Here is a 22,003-nt window from a genome sequence, read left to right as displayed (position 1 = left end):
TTAAAGCAATCAATTAACAAAAAAGGTATAGCTGTGAAAACAAATCCTTTAAATAAGTTGGTAGTATCTTCGATGTAAATTAAAGATGTTTTCGTGAGTGTTAATGCGATAATTAGGAAGAAATGCATAGAATTTCGAGTTAAAATGTTTGTATTAATTATGTTTCCAACAATCTTTTTTTCAGTTCATTTGAATGTTTTTATTGCATACGTTCATCAGTATAATTAATTTAATATTTGTTTCGTTTTTTATTAACTTATTTTCAAAGAATATTTACTGTGTAAAAAAGTATTACAAATTTTACTAAGTGTTTGAAAAATTGATAGTGTTTTGTGTTTAATCACTTTATGTCATTATGACTGATATCTGTATTGATTGTGTTAATATTTCGGATACCATCCATTGTTTTGCGAGAATATTATCAAGTAGAAATGAAATTACTCTTTCTGATTTAAGTAATTTTTCCAGCATTATTCTGTCTAAACGATTGTGTCTACCATGTATAGACCCATACTAGGTAGAAGAGAGGCAGAAGAAGACGACAAGTGAATTGGTGTTTGTATGTGATGAACATTGTAGGGGTGTGTGACGAACATTGTAGAACTATACATTGAAGATTGTAGAACTATGCATTGGACATTGTAAAAACAGTAAATTATGCATGTGTTGCTTGTTTGTTAATATTGAAAGTTTTTATATAAAATGAATAATAAAAGATATCATCGTTAAACTTTTGTCGTTGTTTTTAATTTTAATTCAATTTCTTGAAAAGTGTTTACATTTTAAAGCAAAATAAATAATAAAAAATATGGGGCCGGGTTGACCAGAAATAACACTGGTTTCAGTGGTTTGGGGCCGGGTTGACCAATTTGGGGCCGGGCTGACTTGGGGCCGGGTTGACTTAGGGCCGGGTTGACTTGTACCGAGTGTGATACAGTGGGGGAAGAACGAGAACTTATGATAGTCTGATGTAACCTGTATTTTCCTAAGAGAGAGGGGATGCATATGTCTAGTAAGCCTAGATGGAGTTTCTGATATTTTTAAGGATACTTTTAATGAGCCCTTTAAATATGGTCTTTAAATTTCTGGAAGCTACCAACCGTATTACTGAATGATGATCTATATGAGAATGACAAAATTTAAGACTTGGTATATGGTTTGATACATGGTGTATTTGAGAACTTCTGGCGAATAGAATCTCAATTTGTGCAAGTTAAAATGTTTAAAAACACCTTTCTCAGTTGATTTTGAAAATGACTGAAATATAAACAACCATTGCCATCAGCAAAACAGCATCAAATACTCGAGTTTAGTAAAATACATTGAAATAAACAAGAAATTACCGTAGGCCGCCATATTGTTTAATGTTTCTACGACTACAGACTGCGTACATAAAACTGACATTGATTACATAGGCAAAAGTATAGGTACAGTCTACCAGGGGAGGTAACTGTAAAGAAATTTTCGCGGCGTTAAACCAGAATTCTTAGAAATGTTTGATATTACAAATAACGCAACAAGAATCATAACAATGTACAATGAAGAAGACAGTAAGTGAGCATGAACTAAATTTTACCTATATTTTACCTATATTTTTTTTATATTGATGCACAGTACAATATGTGCTGTCATAAGTATGATAAGACTGACAACCGGTTTCAGAACTTTGGTTTTCATTTTATTTATATTTTAGATTTCTATTTTTTTTTATTATCCAAGAGTATGGGCCATGATTCATTACCCTAAGCATTTTACAGTGTTAGTTTTCATAAGATACAAGCGCTCTTTGTTGAAGAAATTTAGCAGATATAAATTAATTTACTTAATATTAAAAATAGCCAACTGTTTTCTTACTTAAGGAACATTTGTTGAGACTTTCTGACATACACATAAGTGGCGTGTTAGCTCAGTTGGTTAGATCACTGGCTACTTCTGAGGTCCCAGGTTCGATTCTGGGTAATACCATTGGGATTTTTCAGATTTCCCACGGAACTAGAGGTGTACTGCTAAGAAATTCAGGTATTCCTCGCATTTATCAGTGCTATACACTGGGCATGTAAAAAAACCAAGGGGTCTATTCAATAAGAGCTAGGGACTGGTTCCGGATTCCCTTGTATCTCATATCTTTCTCTAAAGTGACTAGTCTATAGTCATGTCTACGCTGGACTCCTGAGGGGTTTGATATTAACGAAAGATAGATATATAGATTAGATACACAGTTAACTGGGTGTTGGCTCTCAGACAGGGACATGTTTAGGGCACCCAACGATAGATCAATTTATCAGATGTCAGTCATATCAAACACCAAAATGACATACACTTTGAATTCACAAAATCATGAGACTTTTTATCTAACAGCCACATGTAACCATCAGCGTGAAATTGGGTGAAGTTTTAGTGGGTGAAGTTTAAGTAAAAAAGGTTTAGGTAACAATACGTCACATGGTCTTTTATTTGTTCCAAAGTTTAATAGGGACCATAGTCCAAAATATTTGACATGCTTGGCTTGCTTGCATTCAAGTAGTTTCTGTACATAAGTAGTAACTGTTTTGTTTGGTATATAAAGGTTTGATTTTTAATTACATCAGTCAATGGTACATATATTTAATCAAGGAAATGCATGGACTTGACTTGACAGTGTCATTTTAGCAGAAACTTGAGTAGGTTAACAGAGTTTTCATTTTAAATCACTATCACCTACAGTATATGTTGTATAAACATAACAATTGTAAACATTAAGGCTTCTGGCCCTCCGATGGATACATGATTACTATTTTTTTACTGTTACTTCTTTATTTCTTAAGGGATCAATTTCATACTTCAAATATAATTATGTTCCTCATCATCAACCACATCTTATGTGACAAGGGTCATAACTCTAGCACCATTATTTATAGATTTATCTCCCCTTGAACTTAGAATTTTCCTTAAAAAAAACTATTTTTTTACTGTTACTTCTTTATTTCTTAAGGGATCAATTTCATACTTCAAATATATGTTCCTCATCATCAACCACATCTTATGTGACAAGAGTCATAACTCTAGCACCATTATTTATAGATTTATCTCCCCTTGAACCTAGAATTTTCCTTAAAAAAAATATTTTTTTACTGTTACTTCTTTATTTCTTAAGGGATCAATTTCATACTTCAAAAATATATTTTCCTTCTCATCAACCAGATCTTATGTGACAAGGTTCATAACTCAAGCACCAATATTTTCTGATTTATAAATCTCCTTTTGAAATTAGAATGTTCCTTAAAAATACTATTTTTTAGCTCGACTATACGAAGTATATGGAGAGCTGTCCTACTCGCCCCGGCGTCAGCGTCCGCGTCCAGATTTCAGATTAAAGTTTTGGTGCAGTAAAATATTTTTCACTATAACTTTGTCATTTCTTAAGGTATCAACTTCAAACTTCAAATATATGTTCCTTATCATCATCCCCATCTTATGTGACAATGTTCATAACTCTAGCACCAATATTTTCAGATTTATCTCCCCTTGAACTTAGAATTTTCCTTAAAATATACTATTTTTTACTGTTACTTCTTTATTTCTTAAGGGATCAACCTCATACTTAAAATATATGTTCCTTATCATCATCCCCATCTTATGTGACAATGTTCATAACTCTAGCACGAATATTTTCAGATTTATCTCCCCTTGAACTTAGAATTTTCCTTAAAAAATACTATTTTTTACTGTTACTTTTTTATTTCATAAGGGATCAACCTCATACTTCAAATATATGTACCTTATCATCATCCCATCTTATGTGACAAGGTTCATAACTTTAGCACCAATATTTTCAGATTTATCTCCCCTTGAACTTAGAATTTTCTTAAAAAAATATTTTTTTTTACTGTAACTTATTTATTTCTAAAGGGATCAACTTCATACTTCAAATAAATGTACCTTATCATCATCCACATCTTATGTGACAAGGTTCAAAACTCTAGCACCAATATTGCAAGAATTATCTCCCCATCAACTTAGATTTTTTTACTAGAGAAATGTTATTTTTTACTATAACTTTTTTAGTTTTAAAGGTATCTACCTCAAACTTCAAATACTTATTCCTTATAATCAATTATATTTTATGAGACAATGTTTATAACTCTTGAAGTAATTTTTACAGATTTATCTCTCTTTGAACTTAGGATTTTCTTTAAGAAATATTATAACTTTGTTACTTTTTAAGGTATCTACTTCAAACTTCAAATATATACTTCTTATCATTACATACATGTTGTGTGACAAGGTTCATAACTATAGCGTGACTATTTCTAGAATTATTTCCCTTGATTTTGGAATTTATTTTAACAAATGTTATTTTTTTACTACAACTTAATACATTATTATACATAATTGATTTTTCTTTCATAGTTTTGTCCTCCTTACTGCGTCCAGTATTTTATTAGTCGAGCTTGGCTGTCTCCTGTGACAGCTCTTGTTACTGTTACTTCTTGATTTCTTAAGGGATCAACTTCATACTTCAAATTTATGTTCCTTATCATTAACCACATCTTATGTGACAAGGTTCATAACTCTAGCACCAGTATTGAAAGAATTATCTCCCCATAAACTTAGATGTTTTTACTTGAAATTTTTTTTTACTATAGCTTCTTTAGTTTTAAAGGTATCTACCTCAAACTTCAAATATTTATTCCTTTTCATCAATTACATCTTATGTGACAAGGTTCATAACTCTTGAAGCAATATTTTCAGATTTATCTCTCTTTGAACTTAGGATTTTCTTTCAGAAATATTATAACTTCTTTACTTTTTAAGGTATCTAGTCTACTTGAAACTTCAAATATATTTTTTATCATTACCATACACACATGTTCTGTGACAATGTTCATAACTCTAGTGTGACTATTTCCAGAATTATTCCCCCTTGAACTTGGAATTTATGTTTACAAATGTTATTTTTTTACTATAACTTAATGGACTTTATGTTAACAAATGTTATTTTTTACTATAACTTAATACATAATTATACATAATCTATTTTCCTTTCATAGTTTTGTCTTCCTTACTATGTCCAGTATTTTATTAGTTGAGCTTCGCTGTCTCCTGTGACAACTCTTGTTTTTTTATGTAATTATAATTATATACTTTACCCATCTTAAAGAAATACTGTCAAATTAAAAAATGAGATAACAAAACAATCACTATGATTATCTGTAGATATACAGTATTCCAGTTCTAACTTTCTATCCTGTTTGGTGGTGAAGCTCATATTTATAATTTATTTCATTTTGACCTAACAAGGTAAAATATGTTCATATAATAATTACACATATCAAATGTAAAAAAAAAATCATTGACATAGTAAAAGATGTTATATGATCCCAGCTATTAAATGGATTTTATGGATATTCTTTAAGCATATTTCAGTTGCAATCAAGCATGTGATGTTTCAATAAACAGCTTACAGCCATGATTGCATAAGAGAGCAAAAAATCCATTCTGTACATATTTAGCCTATCCAAATATTCTAAATTACCATATGTTATAACTAATAAGAAATGAAGCAGGCAAAGAACAAAGAAACTCTTTCTTATATGTAATTTATTCCCCAATGTCTACAGGTATAATAATTGGTAACTGTACTGTAGATTGTGAAATATTTGGGATATATTTTATTTGCTAATTTTTGCAAATTGAAAACTTTGCTAATTTTAGAAATTTGTGCTATTTTTAATGCATTCTGTCACTGAAATTCACTAAGATAATCTAGGCCAGGGAGTTACAAATGCTATCAGTTTCTCTACTTGTAATAGAGTTGGTAAGTGAACAGCATGGATCCTGATCAGACTGCGTGGATGCGCAGGCTGATCTGGATCCATGCTGGACACAAACACACAATGTTGGTTTTGTCGTGACTCGGCTCATATATATTAACATATTTATAATGTTTTAATGCATTTCTCACCATCTCAGACTTGTTTTTAAGCAGGACAGGAAAGAATGTTGTACAGAATGAAAATAAAGATGAATTTGCAGTATATAAATTATGTAAATTTTATTTTAGTATTTATTAGCTTTATGGCTTGTAATAAAAATGAAAGTTTAAATAATCTATTGTAAAACTTATCAAAACTGCATAATAATTATGACTGGTTGCTGAAGGGGCAAGTTTTTATCCTTTTATAACATTTTGGATATACAGAATGATGATCTTCTCAACAAATCTGCAAACAAATACAGTAGGTGTGAAACTTTTCAAAACACCAACCAATGGTCAGTGTCCAAAGTGTAAAAAAAGTGTTATTGTATTAATTGTGTGAATTTTTTATCTGTGTGCCTGGCTGGGACATTATCAATTTACCATTGAGACTGTATTCTGTTGAATATTGAAAAAAAATATGCCAAGAGACACCCAGTTATTACTATTGTTGTTATTGTTTTGTTGATTTTGTTGTCATTTTTTTTATCATTTTAAAGTCAACATTTAACTCTATACTTTATTCAAATAAATAACCATATAAAGAGTCGTGCCAGGGTAAAGAACTCAGATTATCACAGCCCAAAGACAGCAGTCAATGGTGACTTATCCATAGTGCAATGGAGGCATTTACATTTAACAAGTTTAGTTTAAACATACTTATTTAAGTTTGATTGCGAGACAAGTTATTGCAACTTATATTAGTCACTTTCGAGTCCACTTTCTGGAACCAACAAGTACTGGTTTCACATGAAGAAACATGGTCGTGACCTGATCAGGGCTCGAACCCATGATCCCTGTGTTGTGAGGCAGACACCTTAACCACTAGGCAACCACTCCCTTTGACAAGTTTGAAAAATTATATAATGTTAAGTATTTATAGAAATATTTATGAAAATTCCAGAAAATTCCATACTTAAGAAGACGAATTTATGAATTAGTGGAAAAGTAATGAATGCACATTTTTGTGAAATTTTATTATTTTAATGACGAAAAAATTTCCCAATCTACAGTAATCAAGTCTCGCAAACATATCACATGCTAGTAAAAGTGCATAGGCCAATCCTTGATGTAATTGAATAAGTCCTTACATAGATTATTTAATGACGTGTGCATGACATAGGAGAATAAATTGGTTTCTAGAATAATGAAGTAGTGTTTTTCGTACAATTGCATTTTTTTGCTGTATTGATCTATTACACCATGGAGATGTTGATTTCAACAGTCAGAAATAGCTTTGAAAAGGAAGCTGCGCTACAATTAAATGAATACATACATGCTTCAATTGCGTAATTAGGGTGTTTTATATAGACCATATTTGAGCCGTGTCACGACAAAACCAACATAATGGGTTTTCAACCAGCATGGATCCAGACCAGCCTGCACATCCGCGCAGTCTGATCAGGATCCATGCTGTTCGCTTACCAACCCTATTACAAGTAGAGAAACTGATAGCGAACAGCATGGATCCTGATCAGACTGCACAGATGCGCAGGCTGGTCTGGATCCATGCTGGTCGCAAATGCATAACGTTGGTTTTGTCGTGACACGGCTCAATTATACATTGAAAGAAATTGGCAAGGTATCTATCAAAGATCAACATCTTGTTAGTAACATTGAATGCATGCAATATTATATTGTTGTTCAAATTGAGATGAAATCAATTCAGAATCTATAGATTTTGAGGGGTTGTTTTTGCCTGGCTGCAATCTTGTGAAAATGTAGAATAGAGTTTCTAAATACATGTATCATCAGGTCATCATTTTGCCAGTTTTGGTTAAATCCAAGATTATGCATAATTTTAATGTAAATTTTGTGTATTTATAAAATATATTGAAACCTGGTTTTCTTGTTAATGTAAGGTATGTAAAATGATTGTATACAATAATTGCACATACCAAAATAAGTGAAAATATTCTGAAGTGCTTAACTTTCAAAGAATATTTGGAACACTAAAATAACCCATCTCACAACAGGTGTTGTCATTTTGTGAATTTGAAATTATTTTCTGATAGCCAAATTTTGGGAGTTTTTTTCCTTTTTTGTAAAAATAGGGATATTTTGAGTTTCTGAATCATTTTCTTATTAAAAAAAGCCATGTTTTTTGGAATCATTTTGTTACTTGTAGAAATTGCCATATATTTGGAATTATTTTCTTATTTATTCCAGAGGAACAATAGCCATATTTTGGAAGTCATTTTCTGATAATGGCCAATAGCGTATTTTGACATATTTGGGATTTTTTTTCTTTATAGGAAAAAATATCCATAATTGTTATTGAGAATTGACAAGTGTTTAAGTATGAGACAGAAAATGGCTAGGATTTGTACAAAGTTGAAACATTTTACACTGAATTTTGTTAAAAATATAGGAATAAAAAATGCAAAGGCCAGTAATTGCTTGGTGATGTAAAGTGCTTTAAAAGAGTTGTTTCCCTTCTGTTAGATTTATTCAAATGGCCAATTATAAGTTGCAAACATTTATATGGAATTTTTCTCTCCTTTTTCCTGATTTTCCTTTTTGTAATTGCAGGTTTTATTGAATTTAATCTATATTTGTAAGTAAAAAAATCTAAATTGTGAGATATTAGTGGGATTGGAAAAATATACTCTGGATTTACAACTTCAGAGCTAATATTCCAGCTATTTTGGAAAAGTGACCCTGCCATAAATTAAGAATCAAAGGGCTGCAGCTCTATGGTATTTTCTGATTTTTGCAATCTAAATCATACTGACTATCTGTATGTACTTTCCTGTATAAGTTTATTTTTATATACTATAATTCATCTTACGCAGCGACAGCGTTTTGATTTTCTTCTATAACAGATTGAGATTGATACATATGGAATTTTGCATGAAAAAAAAATAGAATTGCCTCGACTAGGATTTGAACCATAGGCCTCTCACACCCTCAACGATACCGCTTACCTCTGCACCACGGCGAAGTTATACATATGTACCTTGAATAAAAACGAATACATTATGTAATTCTAAATTGAGAATTTCCATTTCGTGTTTGTAATCCTTATTAATTTCAAGGTATTTTGTTCACGATAAACCTGTTGTTTAACACTGATGAAAATAATTTAGTGAAAATCTTCTCGCCAAAACAGTCCGACATGTATATATTCCACTACTCGACAGTCAGATTTATTTGTGTACTACGCTCTGGAGTATTCGGTTACTAAATCGACATAGCTAAAAATAGCATTTTCATTGATTAAAATGATATTCATGATAATCCGAAGCTTTACGGAAATAGCCGAACATTTTTCATTGGGTAAAAAAGATATTCATCCGCGAAATTTGTGATTGTAACCTGATATTTCTGTTGACTAATCTAAACTTTTAATGCACTGTAATTCGTTAAATGCCTACATCAAAAATTATTCTTTCTTTTAAATTGCTGGTTTTTAAGCAGTTTTGAGTGAGAACTACTTTGCGTTATTAGGACTGTTAGGAAATTTTGTGTTAGACCGTGGATGTTAGCTATGTATTTACTGATCTGACGATCAGAAAATACAAAAATCATTCAACAATAATGAAAATTTTGGAACAGGGTAATGAAAATGTAATGATTGTTTGAAATTTTTAATGCTTTATGGAATAAACATTGTACTGAGGTTTCTTCTGAAAAAAAAATCATTTGTAACCCAGAGTTTGTGTTAGATCACCCACTGGGGACATGAATGGTTAAATGTGAATAGGTATGGTTTCCAAAATGGCAACTTTAAATAAAAGTTAGGTATATCTCATAATCTGTCACATGTAATTATAATCTTAAGCTTAATACAACTTGGATATAGATGCAAATAGACATTTCCTTGCATGAAATGTAAAGTGATTACTAACAAAAGAGAATGAGATTATGTTAAATATCATTTAAGCCCTGTAAAAAGATAAAATCAGAAATTATTCAATTTTCTTTTTTTTCATTGCAAGCTGGAGGTAAAATTTATGTAATATTATATAGCATTAACTTAAAGATTATAATTCCCACAGGAGGGGAGGGGGTGGTAAATAAATAGACTTGGTGGGGAATAGGGGCAAAAGTCTTGTGGTGTATGTCTTAAGACTGGAGTGTCAAATTTCCAGAGGGACATAAAGTTCAAGGGGTGCAAAATTTATGACCATGTACTGTCATTATGGCAAAGAGCTCTTGAAATGTTGAAAATAAGAAAGATATGGACACTTAAGGGACTTATAAAAACTTAGAATCTCTTAAAGACCCATTAAGCCTCAGAAATGCTATCATTTTATATTTTTCATAAACTTTTCATTTTTCATGGTGTCCTGTTATATAATATAGTTTCAAAAAAGTTACTCATTGGCCAAATAGCTGAGACATCTTTTGTTTCTTTTGCATTTTATCTGAATGGGCACAGTTATATAGTTATTTAGTTTTTGTATATTCAAAAAACTGCTTTGTTTACATTTTGCTACCTTTATGACAACTTATTTATCATCCAGTACTTATTTAAGTGATAAGCATCTTATATGTTCTAAGACCATTATTACAACATTTTAAAATCATATATTTTATCCTTTCTGCAGAGCAAAAAGTTTATTAATATCTGAGGCATAATATGCCTTTAAAAACCCTGCTGCTATATTTAGAGCATTTTTGTTGAACCTGACATTATTTTAAGGTTTTAAGATACGCCATTTTAATAATAAACATATTACAAAAATGATAACGGGTTACAATTTGATTGGATGATATTTTGACATTGCACTTCTTGTTGCTTACTTAGGGATTGTGCTGTCACCATTTGAAATTGTGTTTAAATTTTTAATTTAGTTTTTTATTGTGTGAAATTATATTTGAAAATTAAAATTCTTATCAGTAAATGCGAAGTTTTTTTGGGGGGTAATTTTTTTTTTTATTATTATTTTTTTTTGTTAATGATATAAAATCCAAGCTATTGAGTGCATATTTTATTAACTGATAATTTATTTTATTACCCAGCCACCTTGGCCAAGTGCCTAATGTTGCTGACCTTAAACTTCTCACCTGTGCCATGGGTCAGAATTTCCATCAGGTATGGAAGTTGTCCAGTTACCTTATAGAAGGTTTGTGGTTCTACTCAGTTCCCGCAAGTGTCTAAAATAATGCTTTGAGGGACTCTAAGGTCCTTTTATTATTTTCAAAAAATATTCAAAATTTGCAGTTTTAAGTCAAGTCTAATTTACCTGATTTCATATCGTTCAAATAGTTAGTAGCTATGCCAGACTGGTTCTTAAAAGCCCCTGTATTGACAACCATAAAGAAAAATTTAAATTTTTAAATGCGAATACAATCATCTAATTCTTTTGTTTTCCCCACATTTACAGAATTGGGTCTGTCTAGAAAAAATCTTTTTTATGTGTTTTATATGAATGATGAAAAAAAATTTTTACCCGTTTAAAACCTGCAGGAAATAAAAATTTCTACTTCCTTTAATAAAATTTGGAAAAGAAAAATAAATTTCATTCCCTTTGGAAATATTTTGCAATTGGATTATGCTGGAAATATTTAAAAAAACCCCTAAATTTTTTTTTTAATGAAACTTTGGGGGGGTAATTTTTCGTTTGGGAAAACTTTGGTAATTTTACCCAATTTGGGTAAATTAATTTTCTAATTGGGTAAATTATCTTAGGTGTGGTGAAGTATTTATCTCAACTATTGGTGAATTATTTATCTCAAGTGTTGCAAGTGACAGAAATGTCAAGTGAGGTAAATAATTTATCTCAGGTGTGTTTAAGCATTATAATCTCAAATTTTGGTAAATTATCTAACTCAAATGTGGTAAATTGAAAGGGGTAAGTTATTAGTGCATATACCTGAAGTAGGCTAAATTATTTATCTGAAGTGCCGGGTAGGTCATTTATCTCTAGTCTAGTTTAATTAAATCAATTAAATTAAATTATTTCAAGAATGGTAAATTATTTATCTTACCGGTATGTGTGGATAATGTTTTGTCATAGCCATCAGTTTATTGAACTGAACACGTTGTCATTTTACAGATTTAAAAGTTCAGTAAATAATGACCATATTTTTTGTACCAAGGATTAGTAAGAAAGTCTTACACAAATAAATTTAGCAGGGATAAAGGCAAAATGTAAGTTACAATTAAAGCTTTAGAGAGGAATACAAGATAAACAGTTTTTATTAGTAAAATTTAGTTCTCAAATTTTATTTTAATAGGAATCTTGAGATGATAACATTAAGGGTATCTGCGGTCTTGCTTCACTAGTAAAGCTGGAATGTCACCATATGACCTGTACTGTGTTGGTGTGACATAAAACCCAATCAAACAAATCAAACAATAACTTGTGTGCACATTTTTCAGATTATTCTCTCACCCCATTGTTCCAGAATAATTATTTTTGTTGTGCAAAATGACGCAAACATGAAAAGTGTTGCAATGCTTTTCACTCAAAACGGGCTAAGAATCGCACACAAAATCAGTATTCAATTTAATTCTGAGTAAATTTCTTTATGCATCACTTGATCAATGTAAGTTTTTATGTTTTTAGGCTTTCAATTTGACCTCAGAGCTCCTTTAAATACTTGATATTTTAAATGTATTAATTTTATTAACTTTTGAAAAAAATTGAAATTGACCAATCAGAATCAATGAAAAGTTTTGTCACTTATTTTAAGATCTCAATAAAAAAAAACGCCAAAGACAGACAAGTTTTCTTTCAAAATACTTAATATCATCTAACAAAAAATGCGTTAATGTTTTATTATGGCCTTAGAGCATAAATGGTAATCAATTATTTGTAATAAAAATCATTCAAGAAGTCGTATATTTTTCTATTTACATTTTGTTAAGCTTAATTAACTTTCTACAAAAGGCAATCTCTTCGTTTTAGAATGATCACAGTCTAAATAAACTGGCTTACACCTCTTTAAAAAACGATTTTTGAATGAGAATTTATTGGGTAAAATTGATTTTTAAATTTGTAAGCGAATATTGTAAAGGAGGATTGACAAAAATCTATTCTAAATATTTATAGGTCTCTTTATTTCAAAAGCAGTATCAATAAATTTTCTTTACATATTTTCGATAAATTTTAAAGGTAATTTACTGTATTTAACCTGTAGAGAACGTCCTTTCGAAAAATGTCTTTATTCTGTTTAACTCCCAAATTAAAATGTATTAGATTTTAAAAACCCATATAGACTAGCATAATATAGATATTCATAAAAAAAAATTCAGATAATATAGAAAATTACACATTAATAATTAATTTTATGACAACTTGCTCTGAAAGTTAAACTTGCTCTTAAATATCATGATATTTAAATTATAGACAATAATTACAATACTATACGGCTATTATGTTTATATCTTACGGTTTACCAACCCGCTAACACAGTTTTTGGGGAAAATGAAAAAAAAAAGGGGGAAAAAATTCTGCACATCAATACACTTCATTCCTTTTTCGCAGTGAAATACGATAAGTAATGAAAATGGAGCGACAAATGTGACAATGCTATATATATCAGAATGTAGAGCCAGTTTGGCCACTCTGAGTGCACTCTGCTGTTTAACCAAATGCCAAACTAATGGTTGCTTTTACATATATATTTAATTTTAATGGAATAGTACCCCACATAGTTGTAATCAGTTCGTACACTGGAGAGTACATCTGTAGTTCGTGGATTGTCATCATGGTGCTAAGCTTATTCAGACATTGAACCACGATCACATTCAGTAATATACTGTGAATTCACTTAATTTCATGGATATGAAATTTGGTGGTTTTGTCACAAAGAACATTTTCGTGGGTACCTTAATTCTTGGACTATATATTTTTTTCCAAAACGTTAAAATGTAAATAATGTGATGCAAAATAATCTTACAGCAGAGGAAATGAAATTTCATTGGATCTTAAATTTGTGGATTGACCTATCTGCAAAATCCACGAAAATTAGTGCACCACGAATAATAATGATTTTGCAGTACTGAGCACATATATATATAATTAAAGAGATTGAGCTCACTTTGACCATTTAAAAATTATGCACAATGAGGGCAATTTAAATTTATCTACAGTATACAGTCATAGACAGGTATCAGACTTCGAGCCTTAATACGTCACTGGATGAGAAATTATGTACATTGCCAGGCTGGGGTGTTGAACCTGAAACCTGCAGATTGCCTACTGGAGGCCAGGCCGTTGATGTGCCATGCATAAAGTTTCTTGCTGTGATAAGTTCCAAATTTTGACTGTGTAAAAGACAGATTCAGTAGCTATTTATAGCTCAATATAAATTATAGCTTGTTCATACCATTTGTTTACTGTCCTGATTTATTTTTGTAACTGTTGTAAGTTTGTTAAAATATTATACTGTTTGTTGACCAGAAATGATACAGCAAAACAAACAAAGTTAAACAATGAAAACTGTAGAAAAGCAGGTGCAATCAGAGGTTAGTTTCAATCAGTGGAGGGCATGTTTTATGATTTATTTGGTATGGTTAAAAAGGAACATTTTATGGCATTGATCAAGAGAATTATAACTATAAGTGCATTATGACTGCATAAGTAGAGGTTCAAGATCGTAAAGAAAAGTTGATACCCGTGTTTGCTTTGCATTGAATTATTGACACTTGAAATTTACTGTTTTATTTACACAATTTTAGTAAGTAAATGACCCGTAAAAAAATCAGTTATATTTCGCCATTTGTAACTAAGCACATTCATTTCCATTGGTCAAGTTAGAACGAAGTACGTTATTATAAAAACCGGAGGAAAAGTGTCTTGTTTGCAGTTTAAAGGTTTTCCGTTTAATGGTTTTTATCTGAATGCAGAGAAATCGTAAAAAATTGATTTTTCTTGATTAGTTACTAGTGAATAATTTTTCACGGCAAAATGAAGGCATAAAATTGGATTCATATAAAGTTTTATTGTACGGCTCTCATACATTAGGATTGGACAAGTTATTTCATGTACCTGTAAGGGTTAACGAAGTGAAAATATCATATTTCACGTGAAAGTATTATATTTAACATGTTTAACGTTGACTTTTTGTCTTAAATCTAGGTGATTTTTGCTGGATATTTTTTCATTTCAAAATAACTTCAGCAAGAGAATAATGATTAAGTATTGAAAAAAATTTTTTTTTTTTAAATTTCATACTTACTATAATAGGAGGTCAAAGATATTTATTTTAGCAGTTCAAATGATTAAAATATAAATTAGACTATTTTGGTAAATATCTTTCTGGAAAAAATTAAGAATTTTTTTTATCAGAGTTTTTTATCATAATGAAAGAAATTCATGTTTTCTTTTATCAATTTTAAAATATTAAAGACATTTTAACTTTTTCAAGCTTGTTTCATATTATTTTTATTGATGGCATTCGATCATGTGAGGAAAATTGATCACGAAAGTTTGATTATTTTGCAGTGTTTATCTTTATTGACGTGATCATGATGAACGTTTCTAACTCATCAATATATTGAAAATTATTGACGGGTGACGGTTTTATTCCGAAAGAACATCCGCTCGCCAATATTGTCAGAAAAATATATCTATAGTGGAAGTTAATGAAAACTATTGAGAACCTATCAGGAACGTACAAACAAGTTTTTTGTTTAGATGGACGTAGTTGAGAAAGTGTAATAAATCATCGAAGCAATTGGAAGCAGAGATATTATGATTTATTCATGAATTTATCAATTTAAAATGAATTTCGTATGTTATATATTGCATATTATATAATGGAAATAGATTGATTTTATGCTTATTGAATATTTTTCTATTGAAAACATTCAAACTGTTTGTAAAGGAATTAAACAAGAGGTCTCTGTTAACCTGTTATGTTAACATTCGAAAGGGAGGTCCAAGGAATAAAATTGATTAAAATATCGCAGTGGTGATATCTAGTCATATACAGATAGTCAATTTGTTTTTGTTTAAAAAAAAATCGGCAGACATTCATTAAAATCATGTCAGATCAACAGCAGAAAATTATGTCAGATCATAAACAGCAGAAAATTATGTCAGATCATAAACAGCAGAAAATTGAGGATGAAAAGGGGACCAATCCAAGTAAGTTTTTTTGGAAGATTAATTAGTAAGTTATTAATTGAATTTTGGGCCATTTTGATAAATTTTAATTATGACGTGTGTGGGGCTATTTGTGTGTGTATTTTTTTATTATTTTTTTGATAACCATAATTATTCACTTGTGAGAACTCTTATTTATACCAAATTGATCTGCAGTTTAATTAAGCTTGGTGCTTGAAAAAAACTGAATACTCAGTAAACTGTTGTTCGTAGACCGTAATAACATGTGGAAAAAATTAACTTTCTTGGGTTTCGATCGGGAATTTTTTTTTTTTTTAAAAGGAATAATTTATTTCGTGTTAATTTCCGGGAAGGAAAGTTGGAACACGCGTATATTGAATTTAAATACTTTTTGGTAAAAAAGGCTAAAATTTAAACCAAACCAAACATATTTTTAAAAAAGTGTTGTCTTTTCTTTAACTATATAAGTATTATTGTTAATTAAATGTTTCTAAACAAACAATTTGAGACAAGTGATAATACTTTACATTATGATACTAGATATGAGTTGCTTAACGGTTTCTGTTCAGAATTGAACTCTTAGCCAGCTGACTGTGACTGAATCTTGCCATGCAAACCACAAGATCAGCAGGCACATCTGTGCTGTCTTATCATGGTCTGAACTGTTGGCTTTTCAGTTAGAATATATTTTTGAATTTCCCTATAAATTTAATGAGGAATGGTTTTGTCCAGATAGAAAGGTTGACAAGTCCATTGAAGATATTTAGGTTGGTATTTAGGGGTTAAGCCTAGTCAGAATACATGTTAGTCGGATTATAGGTGATTTTTATGTTTAACTTCATGGTAGTTATTTTGACAAAGTTCTTTTCATCAGGGGCATGTTCAAAAAAGGTTCTAACTTCACTTTGAATACAACAGTTAATGGTACCATGCCTGATCCCCTCTGCTGAGTCATAGTTGAATGATTTGAATCTCTTGCCCATCACTATTGAAGGTTCATATCTTGCCCCCAGTTGCATATTCTTTCATGTATCCAGCTAACATACGGAAAATTGTTGACATTAGGACTCGGCTGTTCTTTTGTGTTTAAAATAATGCCTGGGTTACCCAGGACTTACTCTAGTTCTTCCTCAACTAAAGTTTTAATTTCGCCATATTACTTTCACATTGTCCATCTGACTTTTAAACTATTTCTAAAGAAAACAAAATCGAAAAACTTTTTAAAAAAATATGTATTGTTCTCCTAACTTTATTGAAAGGGCCGGTTCTCATTTAAATTTTTAACCAGTAACTTTGTAAATTGAATAAGCTATACACAAATTAGAAACTGGCCCAGACAATTGTCACATCATGATGTGAAGAGAGAACAATACTCGTTAAGCCATATTTCATTAATATTTCATCAAAATTGAAAGCAAATATAATTTTCTTTTAAGTGTTAACATAAGTGTTTAACATCTAGATAAGTACAGTGTAGTAATGTTAACTTTCTTTTCAGAACAATATTTGTAAATTTCCGACTTCTATAAGTTCTATTAGACACATATTGTAAAATAACTATTTACATTTTCGGCATTTTTCTTTGGTTTCGGAAGCTCTACACTGTTTTCATATATTTGATGTAGGTATGCAAATATTTACATATGAAGACACTAACAGAAAACCCATTGATTATTTTTTTTGACATTTTGTTCATTCAAGTGTGATCATAAAAAAAGAAATATATATATATGTATATCTGTCAGTATTTTGATTGATATATTTTGGTACCGGTATTAATATTTCGTTGCAAACTTTTCATTAAACATATTTCATTTCAATTAGGAGATTTTTCAATTTTCCGTGTTCACTAACTGTATACTGTGTAAGGTATATGCTTTCTAATAAAACGGTTTTTGCTTTTGTTGAATACAAATAATTGAAATCTTTTGAAGAAGGACTGTTCTTCTTAGCCCCATTGATCACCATACAATGTAAACAGAAGAAAGAAACGGAACTTTTGTAGTAATACAATGACGGCAATGAAGGACTCGTTTGATATATCAGTATTATTGAGCGCGTTTTAATGTCTGAATTTTATTCTCATTTTTTGTGATAGTGTTAATGGCTATCTTAACGAAAAAAAGTTAATTAATTTTATCCAATTAAGATGGAATGTTAACTTTGTGATAAGAAAAAAAAAGAAATTATGATAATAATCGTGTTGAATATTTTGATTTGTAACCTTGACCCTGCTAAATTTATAAAATGGACTTGGCCAGATTTGAATTGGGATTGGTCCATCGTTACTTTAAAAGGGCTTCAATAGATAAAAGCTGCAATTGGTCAGATTGCTTTGATATGACAGAAATGATAGTAATCTCTGATAGTATTAAAACAGTAAGGGGAGGTTAATGGTTTTGCATCTTGGGGCCTTCTTGTGCTTTTAACCAGATTATTTCCCCTTGTTAATATTCAAATGGGTGAAAATTTTTAAGTTGTTATGTTATCGGTACTGTATGGATTTTGTATATATAACTGAACTTATTGGTTTATGCAAATTAAGGACTGTGCAACTTAAAAATGGCTTCCTACAATGAATAATTAAGTTGGTTCTATTATGTAATAGAGGCCTATAAAAAACATCTTTCCAATACAATTATGTTTTTTTTAAATCATGCAGTTTTTCCAAATATCGAAACTTGCACCAGCTTTTTTACTTTCAAACTTAGAATTAGAGTGATAATTATTACCAAAAATCACCAGGCTTAGGCCTTTTTCCAATTCAGTTGGGAAAACCACTAGGCCACGCTAGTGATTAAGGTGTCTGCCTCTCAACCCAGAGATCATGGGTTTGAACCCTACTCTGGTCACGACGATGTTTCTTCATATGACACCAGTACTGGTTGGTTCCAGGAAGTGGACTCAAATGATTAATATTAGTTTCAAGAACTTGTTTTGCAATCGAGCTTAAATAAATATGTTTAAACCAAATGTGTAAACTGTATTTTCAGGATTGTGTCGGCCACCTCCACCAATCGTTGGTAAAGTGACACACCATAGTATTGAGTTGTACTGGGATGAAGCGATCGAACAGGCAATGGCCGGGGCGGTGAAGGGGGAGGGCAGAGTAAGGGTGTGTCTACAGGAGCATGACAGAGACGGTGAATGGGGAAATCTTTACTCGTGCGTATTTATATATCTTTAAAAATCATTAGGAATTGGAGAAAAGATTATTTTACGTTCATTTAAAATTGTGTTACTTGCTTCTATGTCTTTTCATTAAGATTACGGTATGTTTGTTTCTGGCAGCCAGGCTCTTACTATTTGATTCATTTATCAGCCTGGAAGATTTGGTTTGGATTCCATTCTTTTACCCGGGCTATCACAATCTGCAGATGCTCAGCCCATTGCTAAGACCCTGTAGAATTATCCAAGTGACAAGCCTGATTTGTTTGTGAAAAAAAGCCGTCACTCACCTAAAGTTTCTGAAAGTGAAATGACTGAATTTCAGATACAAGAACTAAATTACCCTCAGGAATAGAGAAGAATCAGGAAGTAGAATTATTATAAAATAACCGTATAACACATTTTTCCTAATTTTACTTTCCTATTTCAAAGTTTTACAATTTTGGGCTGGTAAAATCTAATTGGAATAGTACATATTGCCAACTACAAGCCCATATGATTTGTGTTTTCTGTTCCATAATAACAGACTGTAGTATATTCCTGTCAAGGCTTTTAAACTAGGGCTGGGAACCTACATCTTTCACCTAAATATCATAAGTGGACTTTTCCAACAAAACCATTCATTTTTGTATACATTGCTTGCAATGTATACAGAGTTATAAGCTATATCTCAGAAAGCAGGTTTAATGCATTACCGAACAACCATCCACTCCCCGGATAAAAAACCGCTATAGAAACTATTTCTTCATTCTGCAGTAGCGTTACATTCCGACTACACATCATTAAAAAAATAGTGTTTTTGCAAAGTTGTTTAAATGCTTTGAAATTTCCAAATCGTTCATTTTTTCATGAAATAATAGACTTTACATTCCTTTAAAGAAAACAAAAAAATAACAGTTCATTGATAAAATCGTAGTTTATACCTAACGCGTTAAACTTCGCATATACGCATGCGCTTGCTAGCATGAATGAATACATCGTAAATATAGTAAAGTCGTCAGCGCTTATGCTAAAACAATACAAAATAAGCTTTTTTTAAAACCGCTAGTTTGTTGTGATTAAATGTCCGATTTTAAAATGTATTACACCAATAGAAAGCTTTGAATCTTAGCTTCATCACAATATAAACTTCAATACATCTTTTGACTCCAAAGTATTTAAATCAACTGTTAATTCTACCATATGTCAGACCATTTTACATGCGATTTATACAGTGAGATACGCAATGATAAGAATAGCCTGTCGTCTGCTAGTTCTAAAAGTGTATATCGGTGTATTATATAAATGGGACGAAACATCTCAGATAGATATTAAATCAAATAAAAATCCTGATTTACATTTATGGCAATAAAATTGCCCTAAAATGTTTTACAAAATGAGTATGGAGCACCGTCACAAAATTTACCAGCGTATACCGGAATTTTTTTTTTTTTTTTTTTAAAAAACTGGCAATTATCGTGACTTCGAAAACTAGAAATTTCGTAAGCTATTCTTTTGAATACCTTTTTTACACATGATTTTCCTTTCACTTTGTATGCCTTAGATTTTTGAAAAAGAAATATGTTTTGCGAAAATTCAGCGAAGATTTGCCTGATTCAGTACGGGGTAAAAAATAAAGATTCGGCCGCTCGACCGTTCGACACATTACAATTCGTCGAACTTGGATATTGACGTATGGAGCTAAAAATAGGCATATGTGGCAAGATTCGACGGAGAAGAAATAATCATTTGAAACTGTAAATCAGTGTAAAGCATTAAGAAAATAAATACATTATGTTTTATTTTTATCTGCTTATATTAATTGCCGAAAAACACCAAAAAAATACCGAAAAACACTTAAAATACAAAGAAATATTAATTCAGCAATATAAACCATTTTTGATGGTTATTTGATGAAATTGGTTTTTGTCGGTTAATTTGATGAAATGGGTTCAATAATATCAGTTTTAAATCGATGATATATACAATTGGTATAATTCCAACAAAATAAGTTTTTATCTACTTTTTTTCTACCCTTTAAATGATTAAAATTTACTTTTTTTTTTGCAAACCAGTGTAAATTAGAGAATGATTCTATTCTGTATTAAATGCGATATGAAAGTGTTTTTCCGGCAAAGTTACAGTCTAGCGTCAAAAAAAACCTGGAAAGCCGGAAAAAACATTTTTACGGGCATTAAAATAGTCGTAGTTAAAAACAAAAGCCGCTATTTTTTTCCAACTTTTTTACATGAATAACTATTACTTTCTTTTGTTACCAATGTAAAAATGTCAGTGATGTTATTTTTATAAATACAGCATGAAAGTGTTTTTCGGCTACTACGTATCGGTCTAGCGTCAAAAAATGGAAAAGCCCAAAATAAAAAAAAAAAAACACATTTTACTTGCGATGAAATGACATTTCAAAAATAGAACTATTAAGTAAAATTTTTACCGTTCTAAATGATTTGATTATAACATTATAATTTTGTGTGTAAGAAATGATAAAATATCAGTAAATTTTTGTAATTAAACATTGTATGAAATTGTTTATCGGCTATGATACCGCCTAGCGTCAAAAACATAGAAAAAATAAATAAACAAACAACACATTTTACTTGCAATAAAATACTAGATTTATTTTTAAAAAAAAATGCTGCTAAATACATTTTCAATCGTTTAAATGAATAACTATGACATAGAATTATTTACCTTTGTAAAATGTCAGTTATTTTTTTGTAATAAGTACAGTATGAAAAAGTCAGTGGTGAAACTTATAGGTTGGCTAGTTCAGGGTGAGGTTAGCCTGGGTTCCAGTCTGTCGATTTTTTGTTATGTTTCTGTTTGGCAAAATCGACACTATGCAAAAACGACGAAC

General features: G+C 30.6%; 2 protein-coding genes across 8 annotated transcripts in view; one reads left to right on the top strand and one right to left on the bottom strand.

Moving 5' to 3' along the window:
* Positions 1–1,418, bottom strand: part of LOC132749447 (HEAT repeat-containing protein 4-like) — a 44,388-nt gene extending 42,970 nt beyond the window's left edge. For all 6 annotated transcript variants that reach the window (XM_060739219.1, XM_060739196.1, XM_060739227.1 and 3 more), the window contains exon 1: positions 1,344–1,418. The gene's annotated coding sequence lies outside the window, so the exon portion shown is untranslated. The remainder of the gene's footprint in view (positions 1–1,343) is intronic.
* A 13-nt stretch (positions 1,419–1,431) lies between these two features.
* Positions 1,432–22,003, top strand: part of LOC132749440 (fibronectin type 3 and ankyrin repeat domains protein 1-like) — a 53,369-nt gene continuing 32,797 nt past the window's right edge. Inside the window, exons 1-3 of one of the 2 annotated variants that reach the window (XM_060739172.1) lie at positions 14,631–14,726; positions 15,358–16,002; positions 18,975–19,146. In XM_060739172.1, coding sequence (XP_060595155.1) covers positions 15,900–16,002; positions 18,975–19,146 — 275 coding nt within the window. In that variant the 5' untranslated portion in view covers positions 14,631–14,726; positions 15,358–15,899. Of the gene's footprint in view, positions 1,551–14,630; positions 14,727–15,357; positions 16,003–18,974; positions 19,147–22,003 lie in introns of those variants that run through there. The other variant, XM_060739183.1, reaches the window with a different exon arrangement.

This window comes from Ruditapes philippinarum, unplaced genomic scaffold (genome assembly GCF_026571515.1).
Source record: "Ruditapes philippinarum isolate M1 unplaced genomic scaffold, ASM2657151v2 ctg1508_1_1_1_1, whole genome shotgun sequence".
In the NCBI taxonomy this organism is placed as follows: domain Eukaryota; kingdom Metazoa; phylum Mollusca; class Bivalvia; order Venerida; family Veneridae; genus Ruditapes; species Ruditapes philippinarum.
This window is presented reverse-complemented; position numbering and strand designations above follow the sequence as displayed.